The sequence below is a fragment of the Glossina fuscipes genome, unplaced genomic scaffold (assembly GCF_014805625.2).
Source record: "Glossina fuscipes isolate IAEA_lab_2018 unplaced genomic scaffold, Yale_Gfus_2 116784, whole genome shotgun sequence".
NCBI classification, from domain to species: Eukaryota; Metazoa; Arthropoda; class Insecta; order Diptera; family Glossinidae; genus Glossina; species Glossina fuscipes.
The window spans coordinates 7,156-30,321 of record NW_024006094.1 but is presented as its reverse complement, the minus strand read 5'-3'; the positions used below and the strand labels follow the sequence as shown (position 1 = coordinate 30,321).

At 32.6% G+C, this 23,166-nt stretch overlaps 2 protein-coding genes across 5 annotated transcripts; one reads left to right on the top strand and one right to left on the bottom strand.

Annotated features, from left to right (window-relative positions):
* Positions 1–17: 17 nt before the first annotated feature.
* On the bottom strand, positions 18–22,525 carry LOC119644426. Of its 3 annotated transcripts, none has more exons than XM_038043976.1 (3): positions 22,346–22,525; positions 15,340–15,939; positions 18–615 (listed from the first exon to the last, which is right to left on the bottom strand). In XM_038043976.1, the coding sequence occupies exons 2-3, from the start codon at positions 15,731–15,733 to the stop codon at positions 56–58; spliced, it is 954 nt and encodes a 317-aa protein (XP_037899904.1). In that variant the 5' UTR covers positions 15,734–15,939; positions 22,346–22,525; the 3' UTR covers positions 18–55. The 3 variants fall into 3 exon arrangements, with proteins under 3 accessions (XP_037899904.1, XP_037899901.1, XP_037899903.1); XM_038043973.1 differs by lacking the exon at positions 22,346–22,525 and adding an exon at positions 21,831–22,043 and having other exon boundaries at positions 15,340–16,021; XM_038043975.1 differs by lacking the exon at positions 22,346–22,525 and adding an exon at positions 21,831–22,043.
* Positions 2,367–9,301, top strand: LOC119644425. 2 transcript variants are annotated; one of them, XM_038043972.1, is made up of 3 exons: positions 2,367–2,399; positions 2,766–4,144; positions 6,703–9,301. In XM_038043972.1, the coding sequence occupies exons 2-3, from the start codon at positions 2,783–2,785 to the stop codon at positions 8,212–8,214; spliced, it is 2,874 nt and encodes a 957-aa protein (XP_037899900.1). In that variant the 5' UTR covers positions 2,367–2,399; positions 2,766–2,782; the 3' UTR covers positions 8,215–9,301. The 2 variants fall into 2 exon arrangements, with proteins under 2 accessions (XP_037899900.1, XP_037899899.1); XM_038043971.1 differs by lacking the exon at positions 2,367–2,399 and having other exon boundaries at positions 2,658–4,144.
* Positions 22,526–23,166: the final 641 nt, after the last annotated feature.

Below are 23,166 nucleotides of genomic sequence, written 5' to 3'. Positions count from 1 at the left end.
AAAAAAAAAAAAAAAAACATATTTTTTTTTCGAAAATGTAGGAAACATTTTTTAGCTAATTGCTGTTATTGGCCGTTGAAAACGATGATGAAGAGTATGAACGATGGATTTGTGGTCCTTGCTCCAAAGCATCAGCGTTACTAATTGCTCGCGATAGCAGCAATTGATTATGCATATTAATGCGCGGCCGAGAATTGCGATGCATTTGTGAACCGAAAGCAATTTGTAATGATAGACGTTTCTGTGATAGCTGAGCCAATTGCTCGGGTGAAAGTTCTATCAATGGCGCATTAGATGAGCTTGATGGCAACGCTGGTGGTGGAGTTACTGGGGCACTATTTGTACATGTGCATGCATTTGAATTAGTTATTGACAAGTTATCGTTTTCGTTAACTCCATTTTCGATTGAATACATTTTTCTGGTATCCTTAGCCTCAAATATTTTAATAATTGGCATCGGAGGTGCAAGTATTATGCCGGCTTTACGAAATTGTTCCAAGGCGTCATCGTATGTAGGTAGGCCGGACACTATGGTATAAGAAGGTAGGGACTCCATCTCATAGTTAGGTGGATAATTGCGACATGTCTCTACCGGGTCTGTCGCGTCGGAGCGATCTGAAAATAAAATTGTACACATAATATTATTAGAATAGAATGCAAAATAAAGTATTCTTTCCTTTTTTTAATTCAATCGAAATCAAGTCGAATATTTTTCATTCATATTATAAAGTTACAGACCTAATGCTCTCTGTTAATAAATCTCAAGATCACAAGATGCTCCAAAGAAAAATATTTTATTCAACTGAGTTGAGCTCATTGGGAAAATTGAAGTCTGTTTTGGAAGTATTGATAAACCACTTGATTGAATCGGTACCGAAATGCTAGAGAACCGTTGCGCTGATTTTATGATTCCGCGAGGAGATTACATTGATGAATAAAACTGAATGGCGTACGAAAAATGTACATTTCTTACTTAGGTCGGAAAGTTTTCAAGAAACTCCCGTATAAGCCCACGCATGAAAGCAGCAAGCGTTCATCCTAAGCCTAATGCTGTAAAGTTAGCAATAGGTCTTACCAGAAGTTACGCAATTTGAATAATTGAAAGTGTTTCAGAACACACTCAACGAAATCAATATAATCTTGATACGAGACAGTTAATGTGTACTTCAATTTTTTAATAACTTTTTCGCTCATTATATAATCCAGGAAAATTCAAATAAAATGTAATCGAAAATGTCTTTGGCGTCCTGTTCGGATAACTTAGATCTGTCTAATATTTCTACTTTCCGAAACCAGATTGTCATTGTGAGTAAGACGTTTTAAGCTGAGCAAACAAGGAAAATAAGTTGAGTATCACGAGTTGAAGATCACACCTTAATGGTGCGTCAGGTGCTGGCTTCAAATTCAGATATTTAACTTTTTCTAATTTGTATATGATAGTTTTTTGCCTATTGTGGGAACGTTATCCCGCAAATTTTTAAACTTGATCTGGCATCATAAATTTAGAGAACATATATGCCACGTTTCAGCCCATTTTTTTTCCTATTACGGTGGATCGTGACCACTGTAACAACATCTAAGTAGCATGTAATACACAAATTGTTTTATGCTAATCGAAAGAATATATATCTGCCGTTGGATCTTCAATGCGCAATTTTTCCCTTTATAAAAGCGGAAACATACATATCTAATATAATATCGTGTTTCAGCGACGTGTATAAAAGGCAACCAACGCTAGCGTATTACTTATTTGTCACACATACGTATTGTTGCACATTTTTATTATGGGAAGCATACTCTTATCTAATAAGATTTTAAAAAAGAAAACATGTATTGTTTGAATCGTATATACGAAGATGTTTTAAATAGTTAAAAAAATTTAGCTCTTATCTTCACTCATTCATCAAACTTATCTATCTATCATTTCATTTTACATAATTCTGATCTTTTTAGCTCGTTTTTAATATTATGTTATTATTTATACTTGATTTGTTTCTCGCATAACATGCTCTCTCCGACTTGGTCATTCATCTTGTGGATTATGTTATTAAGACAGGGTCGTTAACGTTATCAACAAAACCAACATTTAGTGGATTTTAACCAGATCACTTGAATAACAAATTTAAAGAGAGGCAGCTCTATGTAATAATCGAAAATGTCAAGCTATTTCATTTAAACGCAAAGATTGAATGTATTATAAAGATTCTGCAATTATATAGTAAACAGAATATGCAAGCAGAGAAAAGGAATAAATAAGTAATTGTAACTATTTACATGGTGTAGAATAAAAACAGATTTAACACAATAATAGGTTTTGCTTATTCAATTGGAGAAATAGGAGAAAGAGAACGAGAGAGAGTGAGAGAGCGAAAGAGAGAGAGAGAGGAACGAACGAAAAGGTAAGCACGTACAAACAGTTGGCCATAAAATCAAATAAATGTATGTGGAACATGCAGCGCTCATACTATATAACTCTATATAACACAAATAACAAAAAAAAAAGTAGAGAAGAAGAAAGCGGCGTCAGTGGATTTAATAATTGTGTAAAAAAAGGAAGAAGCGAGAGGGGGAGAGAGAGAGAGAGAGCAAGAGAATGTTTTGATGAAAAGATTGGAGTATTAAAAAAATATTTATCAAAAAATTAAACAGAACTTGTGAATAATTCAAAAGAAATCGTTTAATAAATATAATCATTTAACTTTAGTATTTAAAATTTTAAAGATTGAACAAACGCAAAGAAATAATTATGATCAATACTTTATTAGAGCATGTGCCCATCAAAATGGAAACTAAAGATACACCAGCATTAAAAATAGTGGCAGCGAAAGAAATAACCGAAGGCCAAAAAAGTTCGGTGGCTGCACCCAGTATTCCCTTGACAATGACCGGTGAAGATGATGACGTAGAAAATTTGGATGAAGAAGAGGAAGAAGATGATGAGGAAGATGATACGGAAAGTGATGTCTTAGAAGAGGATGAGGCTACTTTGATAATTAGCAGCGATGAAGAAGCTGAATTGGAGGCGCAACGTATACGTTTTGAGGAAATATTAAATAAAAATATTTTACAAAGCACAAAAAATCCAACAAAAAGACTGAGCAGGCGCAGCGATTCCAACACAAATGTATTTATAAATGAAGAGAACGAGAAGCAGCTACAAAAGGAACAAAACAAAACAGACAATCAATTAAGTGAAGAAAAAAAAATTGCTGAAAATAAGGCAACAGACCCCAGTGTCAAAACAACAGATACAAATACAAGCACAGTTAATAATGATGACAAAAACAATGAAATGCATAAAAGATTAAGTACTAATGCCATTTCCAGCGTAACCCCCGATTTAGCAACAGGTTCCAATGAAACTGAATCCTGCGGCCTTGTATATTTACACCGTTCACAGCAAAAGTTAATATTTAATTGTAAAGCCTGTCAATTGTCCTATGCGGATTTGGAAAGATTTGGCCGACATTTACACGAAAGCCATCAACTTTTCACATTAGACTGTGATGAACAAGAAAAAGAGAATTCGCCACGTAATTTGCACGCCTCCAAGACAAATCCCAATGTGAAAAAAGAACCTTTGCCTACTAATGGACAAAGGGTTGCCGCCCTGCCCGAAATTAATGAACCTTTAGAAGCCTGCGGTAATATTTGCGTTTTAAATCGTTGCAAACTATTGCTGAATTGCATTTCGTGTGAGTGTAAATACGATAAAATGGATTTGCTCGAAAATCACTTACGGCAACAGCATCATCTGTTTGATAGTCCATCTCCACCTTCTGTTGCTACTGCGGCTGGTCCCAAAATGGAAATGCAGGAGGAAGTCTTTATTATAACAGAAGTCGTTGAGTCACCAACATTCATTTTGCCCGATGCAGTCGTAATGTTGCCCACGGAAGGTGACATAAATATGGACACTGTCGAAGTGATTACAAATCTTAGGCTGGAGGACGCTGAAGTTATTCAGACGTCGACACATGACCATATTGAAAAAAAAGAGGAAGATAATGAAAATGTTGAAAAAAGTAAAACAATACTGTCTAAAAATTTAGCAAAACGTCGAGGTCGAGGTCGACCACCTAAGGGAGGAAAATTGTTGAAAGCGCCCATGAAGTCGAAGATGGCTGCGATTGGCAAAAAAGAAGTAAGAATTCATTATATCCTATAAACTTTATAAGAATACATTAATTTTTTAAAATGTTTGCAAAGATTCTTATAAAAGTTTTTCGAAAAATTTCCTACGAAGAATATTTTGTCTTTGTAAACATTTTTTTTTTTTTTTTTTTTAGTTCAATTTTTTATACTATGGTATGAAATACTATAAGATACTAACTGCTCATGGCAAGAGAACTTATTAGCTGGAAATAAAGAATATATAAATTCTTCTTAATGCCAGTCTACTTATATTGCCAAATATTTTCTATAAGAGTTATGCGATTCAGAAATATGTGTCGTGGTTTCGTGTAATACATTGAAAGTCTTAGTAAAAATTTGACAAGTCGTTCGTTAAATCTTACCAGCAGCACGTCTCTTATGGAACTAATATTTTCATATTATTATTATTATTATTGTTATTATTATTACTATTATTGTTGGTATTGTTATCCTTTATTACTATTATTTTAACTAATTTAGCCGCAGAAATAAATTGTAAGACTTAAAGGCTTAGCGCACTAACACCTAAAAGCTATCGGCTTCACTGAAAAATTTACCTTTTTCTTTTTCCAACCACTCCCTTTAAATACTATTAGATCAATAAAAGAAATATCAAATCTCAAAAATTATACTAAAATTATTAGCATATGGCACAGAAAACGAACAGTAGAAACCATAATTATGCTTTATGTTTTTAAATACTCAGCCTTCCTCCTCTTCCTCCTTCTCCTCTTACGTATATTTTGCTCTTTTCAATTAAATTTCCACCCTTTTGCGGGGCAAAAGCTGCCCTGTACTGTCAAATTTCATATTCTATTGAAATTTTAAGTGAATCGCTTTATCAGTCTTTTTTTTATGCATGAACTTTCAATTCCCATAATCATCATTAACTTGTATGGTACTCTTCTGGAAATGCTGTTCATTGCTGATCATTGAGCCAATGCGTTATTTATCCTACTGAAGACCAGTACCTCTTACGCTTACTTATATGCTGTTTTAATGATTATGATAAAATATTCCATAGCTGATTTGCCGGAATTTTTGAATAAAACTCATAGGTCTTATTAAGTTTGATTCTAAAAAAAAAGTCTTGCATAAAATTTTATATATATGTATATATATTTATTCGTCTTGCACAATACAATCAATTCTGCTGCTGTTTGCATGATATTATCTCCTTTTGCTCCAATTTTTCGCACAGATTTTAACAATGTTGCTCTCGTAGTAGGCCTCTCTGCCTTCATAGAAAACTTTTCACTTTACAAACTTTCCAAATCGACGCACTTTCAATTGAGAAATTGTTCGATGAACATTGAATTAAACTTTTTCTACTTGTTGTTACGTAGGCGAAAATGTTAAAGTTTTAATTTTTTTTTCGCTTTTATTTACAACAACAACGATTACGAAAATTGACTGTTTTATTTTATTAAGCCCTACTCTTAACTTTATTTTAGGATTTTGATTATTTGCAACATCGATTTTAGATTTATTTACTTAATATTAATACTACGCCGTATCAGGGCAAGAATTTATCTGACATTATATAATTATTTTCCAATTGTTTCGATTTCAATTATCTAAATGAAAACATAGTTGTTACTGAAATATACAGAGAACGCAGCACGAATTTGTTCCAAAGTTTTGGATCCATGTACGTATAAACATCTATGTATATATATATTTATATAATCCATATATATAATATATCTTTGCTATATCTTTGCTATACGCATATATAACTATCTATCGTACGTGGTTGAGGTGTGTGAACAAATATTGGATCCGAGCGATATGCGAGAGCTGCTTAAGATCTTGCTAACGTCGATATTAATATAAAAGTCAAGTGTTTAATATAATTTTCTCTTTTTCACAAAATCGTATTATCATCACCGAAGACTGTGAATATATTGTTGCCTTCATTCGGCTCGTAAACGCGTCTGCGTCTCTCTCTCATGCTTTATGTAAGGCGAACAATTAATTTATGATGATTAGCTCTAATATATATATATAATATAATATATATATATATATATATATATATATATATATTGATTTTGTGATATTAATGTATGGATATATTTTTATTTAATTTAAGTGTCGTTGGCTTAAATTGAATTTTTTAAATGGAAAAAATTTCATTGAACGAAAAGTGAAATTTTTCAAAAACTAAACAAGAAAGGCTTGATATGCACAATAATAATAATTGAAAGCGAGTACTACTGCATATAATTACTACGAATTTACGTATATGTCGGTCCGTCTATCGGCTTTTAATGAGGTTAAGGTTGCATTTCAAAACTGCTTTACGCTTAAAATATTGAAAAAAGAAAACCTAATAAAATTTTGTCGAAAAAATATTAATTCTACGGGTTGTCAATATAGAATTTGGTATACTTATTAGAGCCATCCAAAGTGTACTTTTTTTTTTTTTTTTTTACTTTTAAATATATCTTAATGGAGTTGAGTATCCAAAATTCTCTTCTACAGGTGAATATAACTGTTTTAATTGCGTTTAAAATTAATTTTAAATTTTTTTATGATTTCTAGCCTAAAAACCTTCAGCAAACCTTAAGACGTTTATTGGAAGAGACAGAGGAAGATAATCAAAAAGTAGCAAAACCAAAATCTATTGGCGCTAAACGAGGACGTAAAAGTAATAAGACGCAGAAAGGTAATGAAACAAAGCCGGAGGTGTTCGACGAAACTGCGAAAGATAAGAACGTTGAAACGGTAACAGAAACTAAAAAATCGACGACTGCCACTGAGTCAACATTAGATAAGGATGTGGCAGCAACTGAGGATGCGAGTTCGGTTAATGAGGTGATCACGCTAATTTATAACTCGTTGACAGATGGAACGCGAGAAGAATCTGCTGCTGGTACGTATATATTACCCCATGAGATTGTACCGCCTGAAAGTGCACCAAAACGTTTTCCTTGCGATCAATGTGAACGTTCTTTCAATAAATCGTCGCGTCTTATCGAACATAAGCGATTGCATACCGGTGAGAAACCATTTGCTTGCGACGAATGTCCCAAACGTTTTCGGATTAAAATGCGACTGAATGAGCATAAGATGCGTCATCGGGTGGATAAAAAGTATAAATGCGAGGTCTGCAATTTAGGTTTGTCGACAAAGCAAGATTTAACTTTGCATATGCGTCATCATGCTGGCGATCGTCGCTATCAATGCACAGAATGTCCGAAAGCATTTGTACGTAGCTCAGATTTAAAAATTCATGTACGAATACACACAGGCGAAAAACCGTTTGCCTGCGATATTTGCAATAAATGTTTTAGAGCCAATCAAAATCTTATCGTACACAAACGCTCTCATATGGGCGATGATTGCAAAACTTATCAATGCGATCGTTGTGAGAAACGATTCATGCGCAATATTGATCGTAAAGTTCACATGCGCACCCATACGGGCGAGAAACCTTATAAATGTGAAATATGCCAGAAACCTTACTCGTCACGCGTACATGTCCGCGCCCATATTGAAAGGGAACATTGCACTATCGAGGAGGGTCAGGCTAAGAAAGTGAAAAAGAAGAGAGGTCCAAAACCGAAGGCCTTACATGAAGAATTAGAAAAGCAAAAGAAACTTATTGAAGAGCTTCAGGCGCAACTGCAAGCACAAATGAAACATGATGAACCATTGATTATAGAAGCTGATGCAGATATTTGCGACAATGCTATAAATAAGCCAGAACCTTCCAGTACACCAAATTCCCCACCCATTGTAAGTGATACAACCGGTGTAAAAGGTAATAATGCTGCAGCCGTCTTACCACCGTTAACAATAACGCAAAAAATTGATCAACATTCCCCCAACTCACCACAGAAAGTAGTTAATCAGAAAACTTCACTAGGCATACAACAGGTCTCCGTGACTGTGTCGATGCAAGTGGAGAATGTGCCGCAAACGACAACAACAACTATGGAAAAAGAAAATGCATCTAAAATAAATTTAAATACACCAACACCAACGACTGTTAAAAAAGAACGAAAGATCACTAGCTATTTCACCGTCATAGGTCAAAAGAGTAATGTTTGAATACTGCTTTAATTGCTATTCGCAGAAAGACATCTTTCATCTTTCTCCGCAAAATGGTACGTTACACTTTACTTATTGTAATTGTTGTGTGTTGTATCCTCTCATAAAATAATTGGGGAAAATCAAAAGGAATTTTTCGAAAACACTCCAGATTTTTCGTTTCATAAAAGTTTTTCTATTCCCGTTAATTTATATAATTTTACGGAGATCATTTATTTTAATCTTTGTGCTGGCAATCGGCCCATGGGGCTTATTGATTCAGATCAAAACGCTTTTATAATATTTTATATATAATATTTTAATTAACGTCGACTTGAAATTTGTAAAAAAAATATTGCAATTCGGGCCGCTTATGTAAATGTTTAATGTATACATTCATTCACATTGTGAAGAGGTTTACGGTCACAGTAAATGTGCACGCACCTCCTTGATAGCTAGGACAAGAGATTTATTTATAATATTTAGTAATAAAAATGGCGAGTAATAGTTCGATGTTCGTCATGGGGCTGGCATAATGCTTCTTCTTTTTGCTTAAATTTAATCCGAAGAAGGGGAAAAAGAAAAAGGAGGATAAGCAGAGATAGAAATTGTAGAGAGGAGAGAAAAGAGAGTAATATTAATGCTTACATAAGAAATGTTCTAAAATTGTAAATTTTAAGGTTCAAAGCCTCGCAACAGGGTTTTACTTTTATTAATTTTATGAAACTTAAAATTTGTGAATCAGAATTATTATTATTATTAATATTATTAATATTATTATTATTTTTTATACACGCACATGTAAAAGCAGCGTCGATTTTTTCGTAAGGGAAAAAAATGAAAATAAAATTAATTTAAGGAACAAAGAAAAAAAAAAAAAAATAATAATAATAAAAATAAAAAAGAAAGACTTAAAGACTTGTAAACATATAAAACCTCCTTTAATATCCTTCCTAACTTACTTATCTGATAAGTTTATACAACTCTGAGGTTGTGGGTTTCGCAAACTAAGCCAACGCAACGCTAAACCATAAAAACACTTCCTACGGTTTACTGTAACTTTTCTTTATATACCGTTAACTTATATTTAGTTTCATACATATATATATATATATACTCATTAGGGCGTTTTTTTTATATATATACATATATATATATATATATATATATACTTTTACACGAAATGTAGTTCAGATGGTTTACAATGAAATTAAAAATACACATATAAATATGTATTTTTTTTTTTTTTTTTTTTTTTTTTTTTTTTTTTTTTGTATAACTTTTGGAATAATGTATTTATGCTTAACTTTTAAAAGACACTCATTTACTTAATAATTTCCAATAATTCTTTTAAGACTTGTTTTTTTCTACACATTCAATACAAAATATGAATTTATTACAATATAGAATTTTTTTTAATGGAATAATTTAAATATTTACATACTATATTGGTGTAACTTATTCCTTAATTTCCGTGATGACACTTTCCAGAAATACAACAAATACTTAAAAATGTTAAAACACTTTTAAATTTATATTAAAATTGGAAAAATTAAACTTTTATTTAGCGGAAATTTTACGCCCGTCTAGAAGGTTATGTAAATTTATTTTATTTATTCAGCCGTTATATATATCACATACTACTTGTTGATAAGGGACATGTCAAATTTGTGGGGATGTGCGGATGTATGCACAACATACCGAAAGTTTTGGGATAGACCAAGCTGTTATGGTGTCACTCGGAATTCAGAAAAGCGGATTCAGACTCACTCTCTTCGGATGAGTTCTTCGGGAGAAGCAACCCCTTTTCGTGTAATGCTATGGCTATTAGAAAGAAGCGAGAAAAGCGAATGTGATACCAAGTGGTGACGTGAAGTCTAATGGGTGTATGCGTAATCGGTAAGTGTTATTTCGTCAACGATTGAGCAATCCACTGTAGCTGTGATTAAAGCCACATCTGGCACAATCGGGACTTGAAGCTGCGAACATTAACTTGGTAATCGTGATTCTTACCTACCAGACTACGCACGGGTATAATTCATTCTCTGCATCGATTTAAGCATATCTGCTCGTCTATTATAAAATGTTATAGTTGGGCAAGGCCGACATCAAATACCCTAGACTACATTGTCTTTTACAATTCTTAACTTAACTTCGTAAAATTATATCAAGACTTACAGTCTTACAGTTTCCATGTAAACGCATACTTTTCAAGTGCGACCTTATATGAGAGCCGTAATTAGCAAAAGTTTCGTTTCAAATATCATTTCATATTTCACTTATTTTGATCATAAAGTACTGGAAATTTTACTTTATTGACTTATAAATAATTCCCTTAGCTTAGAACTCATAGAGTAGTATAGGTAACAAATGCCATTTTGGGTCAAATTTTTAATATTGATTAACATTTAGCAAAAAATATTAAAAAAATTGATTTTTTTTTGTATAATATTAAAAAAATTGATTTTTTTTTGTATTTTAATTGTTTATCTCGCTCTAGAGCCCTTATGAGGAAGGTAGTTCAAAAAATTGTCTTCAAAAGTAGATCGAAATATTATTATTACTCAGCAGGAGATGCGCTTAGAATAGTAAACGGTTCACGATAATTGTTGGATCGAAAATTTGGATCGCATTATTTATTATATTTCCAAGGGATATAAAGTTATTGATGAAAATAAGATGAAATTTTCGCGTCTTTTTCGAAATAATATCAACTTCCCGTCTATTGTCATTGGGCTGTCAATGCGTTTTGTCATAAATGATTTTCTAAATAGATGCAAAACCAAAAGCTCTAAAAAATATCGCCCTAATATCAATTAATACTCCCCGGTAAGAATAAATATAATTCATCCGCATTCTGAAATATAAAGCAATTAAAAGCACTATAGTGGGCGACGGCCACCATTAAATATCGTACATTACGTCACGGGAAAAAGCTATAAAGCAAGCATACGCCGTGAATGCCACGTGATCATTTGAAAATGTATCAACAAAACGTTAAATGAAGATGGAAGGGGGCATTTTAGTTGCATATATATATATATATGTATGTGTATGTGTATGTATGTAAGTATTTATAGTTTCTTAGAAGTTTTTCGCTTTTGATTCAATCCAATGACTTTTCAGCTCTTTTACGTTTAAACATAAATTTGCTCTATTGTTATGGCGCTTAATATTTGAACCGTTACCTAGCGTATAGCGTATGAGAAGAGCTTGATGTTGTAGTTATTGTAGTCTTATTACTATCATGTTTCATTCTCCACGGATTGTTATCTTATTATGTGCTTTTTGTTGCCTTTGTTTCACAATTTTTTTCTTTCAGTCTCTTTTTGCCTGCGCTTATATGCAGTTTATACAATCGGTTTGTGGCATTTTCGTTCATTTCATCTGTGCGCTATACGTGTGCACATTTTTCCGTATTATTCATTTACGTGATTCCTTTTGTTGTTGTTTTTTTTTTTTTTTTTTTTTTTTTTTTTTTTTTCATAAATATAGAAACGTTTGTAAGCTTATTCGCTTTTAATAGCCAGTAGAAAAGTAGTATGAATATTGTTTTGGAATCTATTTTGTACCTTTACGAGAGCGCTCTGGTGTATATTAAATATTTTATAAATCAGATTGTTTTGGAAAGTCATTGCATTCTTTCGCCCAACAAATGGATTTAATAGCATTCTTTCACAGCCAAGCGGGCAGTTGAGCCGCATTTTCATTATGTAATTTAACAGTTAGGCCTGAGGTTAAGCAAGGCTTGTTATTATAAAGATTTGTACGATTCGACGGGATAGATTTTGTATGGTGGATTATCAGCTATGTCAGAAAGTCGAAAGCAGCAAAATCGGGCTTATTTTTAGTTTTCTAATGGTATTCAAACAACAACAAAAATAATTGAATGTGTAAGAAGAAAATGTATTGGCAGAAGATCAGTGTCTTAACAGATTTCATATATTGAAGATATACCAGATTTCAGAAGGTATATTGAAGCTAATGAAGACAGTATAAAGGGATTAACTGACGCATTATTTACCTAATAAATAGCAGCCATCTACAGGACATACAAGTGCTTAGCGTTACTTTTATTGTACTTTTAATATGAATTCATAGAAAAAATATTGCAATTAACTTGTGTGCGAATGTTTACATGATCAAGTAATGTGAAGTTAAATGGATAGAGTATTCTGGCGTTGTGATCGATCACTATTCATTCAACAGGGAAGATAAGGTTATAGTTTTTTGGCATCGCATCGAAAAGGGTAAGAATGAGTGAGCAATTTTTTTTTTTTTTGTAAAACAAGGCTGTTAAGCGTTACGGAACAAAAAAAAAAAAAAAAGAAGCAAATAAAATCATTACAATCACTCGGGTAAAAGGGGATCATTCAATACGACACAAAGCTTTGCAAATCTTTTCAACTTTTTAAACTTTTAGTAAAATACCAAAAATTATATGTTTATTTATTTATTTATTTATTGGATTTAAAGGCCGCCCGATAAATTTGATCATATGCACGCCTGTATTGGAAATTCTATCACACTTGAGACGATCAAAAAAATTATATATATTTTTCCAGCTAAAAGCACGTATGGGAGAACACCCATACAGTGGATTGGCTGACTTTAAATTGTATTAAAAATTAATCTCTTTGTCAAAAACTTTATCATTATTATTTACCCACTTTCATCATAAATACTCAAAATAAGACTTTGTTGCCACATAATGTCTTTCCTTTGGAAAGTATTGAGAGAATTGCGCTAAAATTTTATACATTTTAACTGTTTGAACGTAGTAGTTGTTTAACTTAAATAAAACGTTTAAACCTCGAAAATATTGTTAAGAACATTTCAATGAAATAAATTTTGAATATTTACTTAGTTGCTTATGAAGTCTTCAAGTCAAAATTAAAAATATAATAATTGTGTTTAAATGAATTATTGGAAAATTTAGAAGAGATTTTTTTCATTGATTATCCAATAAACAGTTGACAACAAAATGTGAAAAGTTTTTAAATAAACTTAACATTCTTTAGACTTAATTGCTTTCCGCACATCAACAATCATTTACACACATATTATTGTAAATGATTAAAGTACAATCTATACCCTAAACATGTTTTAATTTAAATTTACAAAAACAAAAACAACATAAAAAAAAAAAAATAAATAAAAAACAGGTAAGAACATAATGGGCAAGCTGGGCATACCTTACATCATCACTTTCCCTAATACGGTTATTCACTCGTTTAGGTGATAATGCAACAGATGCACATTATTTTCATGCAACCCCATACTGCCCATAGAAGCCCAGATAGGGTGAAGGGTGACCAAAACATCACATGGCGTGATCCAAATTTAGCAAACTTGATTTACTTCTCAAAAATATTACGCAGTTTCAGTTTCGGTCATAAAAAACAAAAAGTTAGACATATCTCTCCATATAAGCGCTTGCGTTTCATGATAACCTCTGTATATGTTGGACTCTTAAAAAATTGAGCTATGCGATCCAAATGCCATATCGTTCATGAATTAATCCATGGATTTATTTTCATCATAAAATATTGAGAATCAAACCTTTTTCTAAAGTGAGAAATCTTATATCGAGTCAAGTCCACGCAATACTCCAATGTGATTCAAATTTTGTTCACTTGATTTTTTTATCAAATTGCTGTCATGAATGAATTTATGCCTTTTTGTTATATAAGGGTTTGCATGGGGTGATATCCAAAAAATGGACCAACGTGGTCCAACTTTGGTAAGGTTGATTTCTTTATGAACCAATTTTCACTATGAAATATTGAAGATTAGATTGTTTAAACATATAAACATTCGCTTTTCGTTGGATAGGTTATATGATAGGGGACTCAAACAATTGCCTCAGCCAACCTATATTTTCCACATCAATTTAGAATGTCAAAATGCTATTATCTAGCGATTTTTATCAAGAAATTTTGGAAATTACAAGTTCAAAGTGGGCCGATGTATGAGGAGTGTTCGGAGGTTGGGACCGATCAGAACCATTGAATACAAAAAAGCATGGGCAGACATCAGCGGTCAGACGGACAGAAAAAGTTGTTGGTACAGGAAGAGGTGAGTGTATCTTAACATATCCTGCATCATAAGCGATGTAGGTGTACCTTCGGTTTGAGTCGAATTTTTATATGCTATACATTAACTTGTAATATTTGAGAGTAAAATGAAGCTTAGATGGTTCGATATATGACGTATGTCGTATCGTAATTTATTGTACATATATTTGCATGTATACACCTTTAAAGCGATTCTCGATACGTATGGAGGCGTTTGTCAAATCTAAAAGATGCTTGTGTCACAGCCATGGCAACAAAGAGGCTGTATTCAAATCAGGCAGAAATTTTATATCCTACGCAACTTGCGGTCCATGGGTATATTGCGTTCTTGCTGAAACATTCAATGCACCTGAGATCTTTTATTATACCGATCGATTCAGAATTACTAAAACTTGTCTGTTCGTCTTTTTTCGTATATTCAACCTAGAGGTCGCATTTTCTGACATATTTTAATGAAATTTATTGAACAGACGGGGCCTAACACTATTAAAAATGGTTTTGAATGGTTAACTTTTTGGACTAGTTTTCCTATAACGTCTTATTTGGAAAAACTGTTAGCGACATAGTTAGTGGGGTATTTAATGGTGGACGGTACCGAATTAAAGTGTTCTTCCTTGTTTAATATTCGATTTTAATGCTTGCGCATGATATATGCGCGTGATATTGTTTAAGGTACGCTTTCCAGGCGTCAAGGTACAATTTGCCATTAAATCATTGTTTGTTTTACTTACTAATATATATTGCACACTTTTAATTAAGAATTTATATATATATATATATATATATATATATATAAATTAGATTCATCCCTATACGTATGCGCTATAGGAGTGGAATGTAAGATATGGTTATTATAGCACTTTTACAAACCCTCTTACCATGAGCTAATTATTAATATTTGAAACAATCTGCCAAAATTGGCTATAAACACTTCCATCATTTTTTTTTTTTGTTTTTCTTTCTTTTAATTTTTCCGCTACATATTCACACTTATTTCATACGTCTATCATTTTACGCATATATTTCAGAAAAAAAAAAAAAAAAAAAAGAAAACGAAAACGTTACTCACATGAATTTTTCCATTTTTGAAATTTATGATAGAGAAATCCGGCGCATATCAGGAATATGACCGATACTATTAGCAAAGTTAATATAACTCCTACCCATATGTCGCTGACAACGCGTGAATATTCTACTTCATCTACGTAAGTGTGAGTTACATGTGTCTGCGGGTAAAGTTGTGATCCGGAACTGTCAGCTATCGTTTCATCGTCATGAGTAAACGATGTATCTTGTTTATAATCCAACGATATATTGGTCAGGGTGACGTCGACTCCCAAAGCTAATTGCTCCAATTTATTGATTAGGACTGAATAATTCTGAAATAAACTGAATTCAATGCGTTCACTATCGTTGTGATTTGTTATTGTTGCTGTTATCGTAGTGGACGGAAGTTCTGCCATAACTCGCCGTTAGTTTGGTAAGCCTGTTTTTTTTTTCAAGTTTTCGCGATAAGTGCTTAAACAAAATAATATTTTTTTCACTCGATTTCGCCTTCGATTCGGTTCTCAGTCTAGTATCTACAGATAGATTTCCGTTTTTATATATTTAATTTTTGTTGTTTTGTTGATTTTATTTATATTTTCAATTTATATATTCACGCCTTGTTCTGTCAATTAACAAGTGAATGTTAAATATATATTTTATTGAAAATCATATATAAAAAGAAAATCTGTTATATCTGAAATTTACTTTAATAAGAAGACAATGCATTTGTTATTTTTTTTATTTTAACTGACTTTTTGTCAAAATTCGCATGAGTAGCCTACTAGGTAAAGATTGCGACTACCAAAGTCAGTGTCCGCGTGTGTTCAAGCCTTAAGTGCCTCAGACTCGGATTTCGGTCAGTGTTCAGTCGGTAAAGGCGTAACACTTAATAATTGGGGACACCCGCCGATTTCGATTTCGTGTGAGGCACACGAGAGGCATCCCCTGAGTGATTGGTCGTATTAAAAAAGAAAATTCTTTACTTGGATTCTTTTGCATCTCAAATGTTTGACTGAAATGCATTTTCTTCTAAATTTCATTTTTTAAAACTATCATTTACGCCAGCGTAAGGTTTTACAAAATCAAGCCCCACCTGTTTTACAAGATCTTTCGCAATCGGAATTACGAAATATCTAAATAGAAAAGTTAAAATCACCTTCGATTACAAATGACTGAATGTACTTTGCAAAGATCTACACAGAAGCATATATATCTATAAATATTGCATTCAGACAAAAGATGGCATTAGTCAGGGGATATTGTTGTCTCTCTCAATTATAAGTAAAATTTTGATATTGCCAATTGCCAATATTCTATAATATTAGGTATTAGGCGTGACTGAAATTTTGCCATTCTTGCAGAAGAAACGGGGAAATTTTGATCGTAAGCCGGTTGCATTTTATGCGGACAATGGGGTGAAAACACGCAGAATGCCGAGATTTTCTTAACTTACGTTGTACTATGGGCGCCGCCTTTTACTGATTTCGCCCATTTTTGATATTAACCTATATGCAACGAGTTTTAATTTGGCTTTTGCCAAATTCGAAGTAGATATCTCCGTTTTTGTTACCGTGAGTACGTCTACCATAGCAATTAACAGAGAGCCGGATAGACTGACAAACATGTCTGGAACGGTTCAGATTCGATACGAATCAATGATTTGTAATCTCTATTGGGCTTCTGGGTGCTGCAAACGTTTTAAGAAGAGAATGAAATTTTAATATCCGTCTGAGTGGCCGATTAGGCAAGAGTCTCGACCAGCAACTCAATGGTCGTGGGTTCAAATCTCAACTGCCGTAGAATTTTTCATAAAGCCGAAAGCCTTAGATGTTAGCGCTTTAAGAGTTTAGTCTTAGAATTGATTTCTCTGGCGAAATTAATAATAATAATAATAATAATATTAATAATAATAATAATATTATGTGATTTTGATTGGGCGCGGGCGATATTTATTGAATTTGTGCACCGATGTTATAAGAACACCCACGGAATATACGTAGAAATTTTTATCGTTGTATCTGTCATGGTTTATAAGTATGACGAGCAAAAATAAAAATAATTTTTTTTTATTTTTAAAAACGGAGGTGGTCTCAGATTATATTCTACCATAGGCACCGTTTTAGCACCGATTCCTAAGCCAGTCTGCGTGCAAGAACTTCCAATGTTTTGATCAAGTTTTCAGTAGCTAGCTTCCTTTTTGCGGCGAGGAGAGCATTTAACACAAACAAACGGTTTAGACGATTTCGAATTTGATGCTGATCAAGAATATATATATGCTTGTGTTGAAAAATTGATACGTCCGTCGTTCTTCGACAATGGGTATAAAAAGGTAACATGGTGGGCATAAAGGGTGGGCTATTTGTGGGTTGACTAAATAAATAATTTTATCATTTTTAATTAAACTTTTATTATTCTTCGACAAGGGCACCCACCATTCATATTTTGAGCATTGGCCATATTAAATGTTGTCAAATCCGCCTGAGTGGCCGAAGGCGAGGAATCTTGACTATCAACTCAATGGTCGTGGGTTCGAATCTCAAGTGCGGTAGAGTTTTTAATAAAAGCCGATAGCCTTAGATGCTAGTGCTTTTAAGATTTTAGTCTTAGAATTTATTTCTCTGGCGAAATTAATAATAATAATAAATATTGTCTACTGCCAACCAACGTTTGCATTGCGGAGTTCAGCTTTTTCACCATGACCCCTTTTCGGGACACTTTCTCATTTGCGCATGCTTTGTGTTGTTTACAATGAGTTGCAAATTCTGCTTCAGCGCAAAATGGGATGAACTCGTGCACATTTTCGTGCGATGTTAGGAGGTTGCAAAAATTGGCGACAGTTACTTCTACAGGTAAAAATGATAAACAGATGGGATGTAAACAACAGGGGGTATACAAAAGTTGAATTCGAAAGGCCTGGAGGACCAAAAAAGTGTGAAAATAATGAATGAAAGCCACTGTATTAGTTGATGAAGCAATTGTTTCTAGACCTCTACATGCGATGGGAAAGATTCAAAAGCAAGAAAAATGTCTGTTGCGCAAATTGACTGAAAATGTCATTTTGCCTGTTTGGTGCAAGAGTTGCCCAGGGATACACTGTTGCAGTTCGAATGAAAAGTTCTGCCCACACCAGCACGCTAACCATACATGATGCCTTCTGATTAGCACTTGTTCAAATTGGTTCAGCATGGCTTGGCTGGTATGTGGATCCGCAAAATTGAAGAAGTGCGAAAATTGATCAATGGGTGGATCGCTGCTAAACTAATATAAGTTCTCTCGATACGATATCGTCATCTTGCCAAAAATATGATAAAATGACGTAGAAAATGAAGGAAAAATTTTGGTTAATATATACCGCATCGATCGAATGGCCAACACTCTTGCAGGCTTTTAAGATTAGCAAGAATGCATCGATCGAATTACTTTCAGTTTTGGTGACGAAGTCACATGCTTTAACAACGCGAAGACGAATTTTATCGCGACCGCCATTCGCAAGTCGTTCGAAATCAGTTGTTATGCCAGAAAACATTGTTATTGGAAATTTGAGGCAGCCTTAGGCACTCGTTCGACCTGTCCGCTTAAAGAATATAGTAGCGATGTTTCATAAGACGTAAGATCGTAACAGATAATGCACGCTATCGATATTTCAAGATGAATCATATCCTGCAAAGGTGCTTGGTGTCCGAAGCATTTGTTACGGAAAACTACTCACGTAGCAGCTGTACGTTTAGAGGAACGTAAAATGATCAATTCTGAACGATATATTACCGATTGTCTATCAAGGATCTTTGGGGCGATAAGGAAAACAAAAAAACGGCATCGAATCATCCTTTTGCTTGACAATGCGAACTCGCATGCATATCCCACTCATAATCGAGTATTTATGCACTGAACAAATCGAATTAGTGGATTATGCGTCGTGCAGTTATTAATTGCGTGCATAACGATTTTCGTCGTCGGCAGAAATGGAAAATGGTTCGCAGGTATGCAAAAGTGTATGGACTATAAAGAGAGGAACCTTTTTAAAAAACAATAAAGCAATTTTTAGAAGAGAAATGATTCTTTATTGCATTACTATGCTCAAAATATAAATACTGGACCACGTACGAGCTAACTTTTGGAAATGATATATAGTTTTCTGCGATCTCTACGCAATTGACAGTAACTTAAAGTGAATAGATTTTTTCACAATTAATATGTAGGTAAGAGTATGTAAAAATTTTGTGCTTAATATGAAACATTTTGAAGCATTGTTAAGAATAAGTTTCAAGTTAGAAACAGCTCGACAGAAACATTTTGATTATATAAGAATAGAAATCTAGAAGTTAAGCGATAACGATTGTTTTTTGTTTTGTAAAAAATATATTAAATGTTTACTTAGTATCGCCTGCATCACTCGCGTGATAAATGGGTATATTAAGCTTGCGCGGACGTCTGCAACGACCAGAAGAACTTGCGATAAATCTATCTTTTATTATACCGATCGATTAAGAATTATTAAGTTTAGTAAATCTGTCCGGCTGCCTACCTTACTTGGATGAAAATCGTTACATTGACATGCTTCGGTACAGGGACAAATCCTATTGAAAATTACTCATATCCCGATCATTTTTTCGATCATATCCCATATTAGGCAACACTTTGAAAAGGTTATTTAATTATGGGCAATGTTTTTACTTAATTAGTTAATTGAATATGTCGGCTTTGTTTAGATTTTTACATTTTTATAAGCACATTACAGTACTGAAGTATGAGCGATCATCTTACCCCATTCGTGCGTCTTTCGGCAAAAATACAATTGAACGGATCTTGTAACACACACAATAATAAGTCTATATTAGCATTAAGTTTGCATGTTAATTTACAAATGTTTGCACAAAATCTCCTTCAAGCATCTCTTGTACAAAGCCGAAATTTATCCTGTAAACAATCCATTAAAATTTGGTTTATAAATTCTGTTAAGAACTCTCTCATACTAGCCAGATATGTGAATGAATTGCATTTTCCTTATGTATGCAGCAAAATTTGTCTTAAATTTGACGAGAATGAGTTCAAGTTGAAAAGGATAACGTGCGTGCGCACAGTTGAGTAAGATGTAATCGAATTGTTTTGTCTGTTTATGAATCGGTTTTATATCATTTTTTCTCTTATTTTCATTTGCAATATTTTGTAAAGGTGAGATTTGTTACATATGTATATCTAATCAGTTTTACACAGAATTTTTACACATTGTATTTATTTAAATTTTTTATTTGCTCTAACGATAACGTTTCGCTTAAGTTTTTTTAACGTTGATAGCTTTAAAGTGGCTTGTACTGAGACGCTTAAAATTGTTGAAAATGTATTCTATTATCTATAATAGAACTCTAACTGCTGCACATATAATATATATATTACTTGAAGTTACTTTACGTTACTTAAAAATTATCTTTTGAATGCGTTGCTTAGATTAAAAAGTTTATTTAAATATTTACCAAGAAATTGTGCTTTTTTTTAACATTAGATTCATTAAATTTAAATCAATCTTTCTTAAATGCTATGAAAGCACTTCTATCTCATATCAAATAGTGTTTTGTTATATTCAATGTAAAGCAAGAATAATTTTTTCATTTTTTTCACGTGCGAATAGCACGCCGTACATTATATTGCATGTTATTATAAAATAATCTAATACCATGCCACGGTCCATAATTAAATACTCTACACCATCCTACAATTATCTATAGATCAGCTTTGCAAAATAATTCGTGATATGGGAAGTGATCGAAAAGTTAGTCCGATCCGAATCATTTTCTTCAATACCGTTCATCCTTCAGTCAGAGCATGTAACTGTATGAAATTTTATCAATCACGAACTCAAGAATTGCGGCCTATAGATTAAACAAATGACAAAACAACAGATGGAGGTCCTGTCTCGGCGTTGCATAAATTCACACAAGAAGCGTAATATACCCTTGTATCACAGCTCGTGTAGGGTATAAGAGTATTACAAATTTCCTTCACTCAAATTTGAATTTTTCTAGCTGTTCAAAGATTCCAATTGGATATTATTAATCTTGTTTGACCTTCCGTCTGTTTGCTTTTAAACTCAGTTGGAGCCTGTCTTGCAAAAATTTATTATTGAAAATATAATTAATTACAGTCTTTGTTCATTTATCCATCGCTATTACCGTCTAAGAGTAAATGATTTAATATGTAACCGGAATGTAAACCGGAAACTCAAAGGAGATGCAAGAATTTTCAATCAATCGAGATTTTCAAGTCATTTCAAGTCTTTGGCACTCAATTGTCAAATGCAGAATTTTATCAATTTATTTTAATATATAAAAATTGATTTTCTTAATATATTCAAATATTAATTTTCATTTATGTATTTTTTTTTTTTTTTTTCTTTTCTAAAGTGTATTTAATTTTATTACTGTTGTTTCACGTATTATTATTATTGTTATTATTATTATTATTATATTGTTTAAGTGGAAAATTTATTTCATATTTTTTATCATATTTTCTTCTTACATTTTTTTATATGTTACAAATTAATGTTTTCTCTCAATATATAGTGAATTATTTTTCAATTCATTTCATTATTTCACGGATCGATTACACATATTAAATGATCTCGAACTATTTACATGGGTGAATCAATGCTTCACTTTACCGTAGATAAAAAAAAAAAGTTATTTTCGTATGAGTCGTTTTTACATTTTACGCTAACTTGCTTGTTTTTTTTTTTTTCTTTCATCGATTTATTTATTTCCGATATATTTTCTATAACAAAAAAAAAAAAAATAAAAAAAATATAGTTCATCAAAAAGCAAAATAAACCGAAAAAAAGAAAAAAAAAGAAAAAAAAGATCGTAGTCACAAACTAAAGTAAATTCTTGGCTTTTATCATATGTTTCTTGTTTCGGTTTATATTTGCGTCGGCATGCTCTTAAACCTATCGAAAAATAACTATATACTTTCTTCAAAAGCAAAAATAATGGCAAAAAAAAAGAAAAAAACTAAAAATAAATAACGTAAATGTTCACCTTTAACAGTTTATGACAACTAATCAACTGTGTTTACTTTTGTTTATTTCTGATCTACAATTATACGACAGTTAAATTAAAAGCGTTTCACTTGCTCTTGAAGAGGAGCAGATAGGTGAGTATGAGTTGGTTGCGAATAACACGGTAACAGCGGCGAAAACTGAATGAATAAATTTTTGTTCTTTTTGAATTAAGTAAAGTAATAAGAAAAAAAACTTTTCCGTTTTTGCTTACACACAAAAACAAAAAAAAAAAGAAAGAAAAATGAAAAGAAAAGATATGAAACCGGCATGCATACGTAAATATTGATAGTAGGGAAGAATGCAAAAAAAGTGTGATGATACATACGCAAGTATATCTAGAAAAATTGTTTCAATGTTAATTAAAAATTCACTATTTAAATATGTTTTATATTATTAATTATATAAAGAAATGAAATTGTTTGTTTTTTAAAATAAATCATATATAGGGAATGAATGGATGAAATAACATGATATTCAGATATCTGCACAATATTCATTTATTGATGCTGATGCTGATGCTGATGCTGATTTCTCGTGGAATAAATTCACGGAGCGCCTCAATAGTCTCCAAGGGAATGTTGCACTCATTCGTGTACTCATCCGCTAATGGCTTCGATGATTTTCTTAGGTGGAGATTCTCCTGCTCCTTCTCCGTTCTCCTCTAAAACTCCCCATAACGATTCAATTATGTTGAGATCCGGCAATTGGGCTGGCCAGGGAATATGTTTAATGATATTCCGGTGCTCGTCAAATTGGAATTGAAAGTTTTTGGCTATGTGCAGAGGCGCGTTATCATTT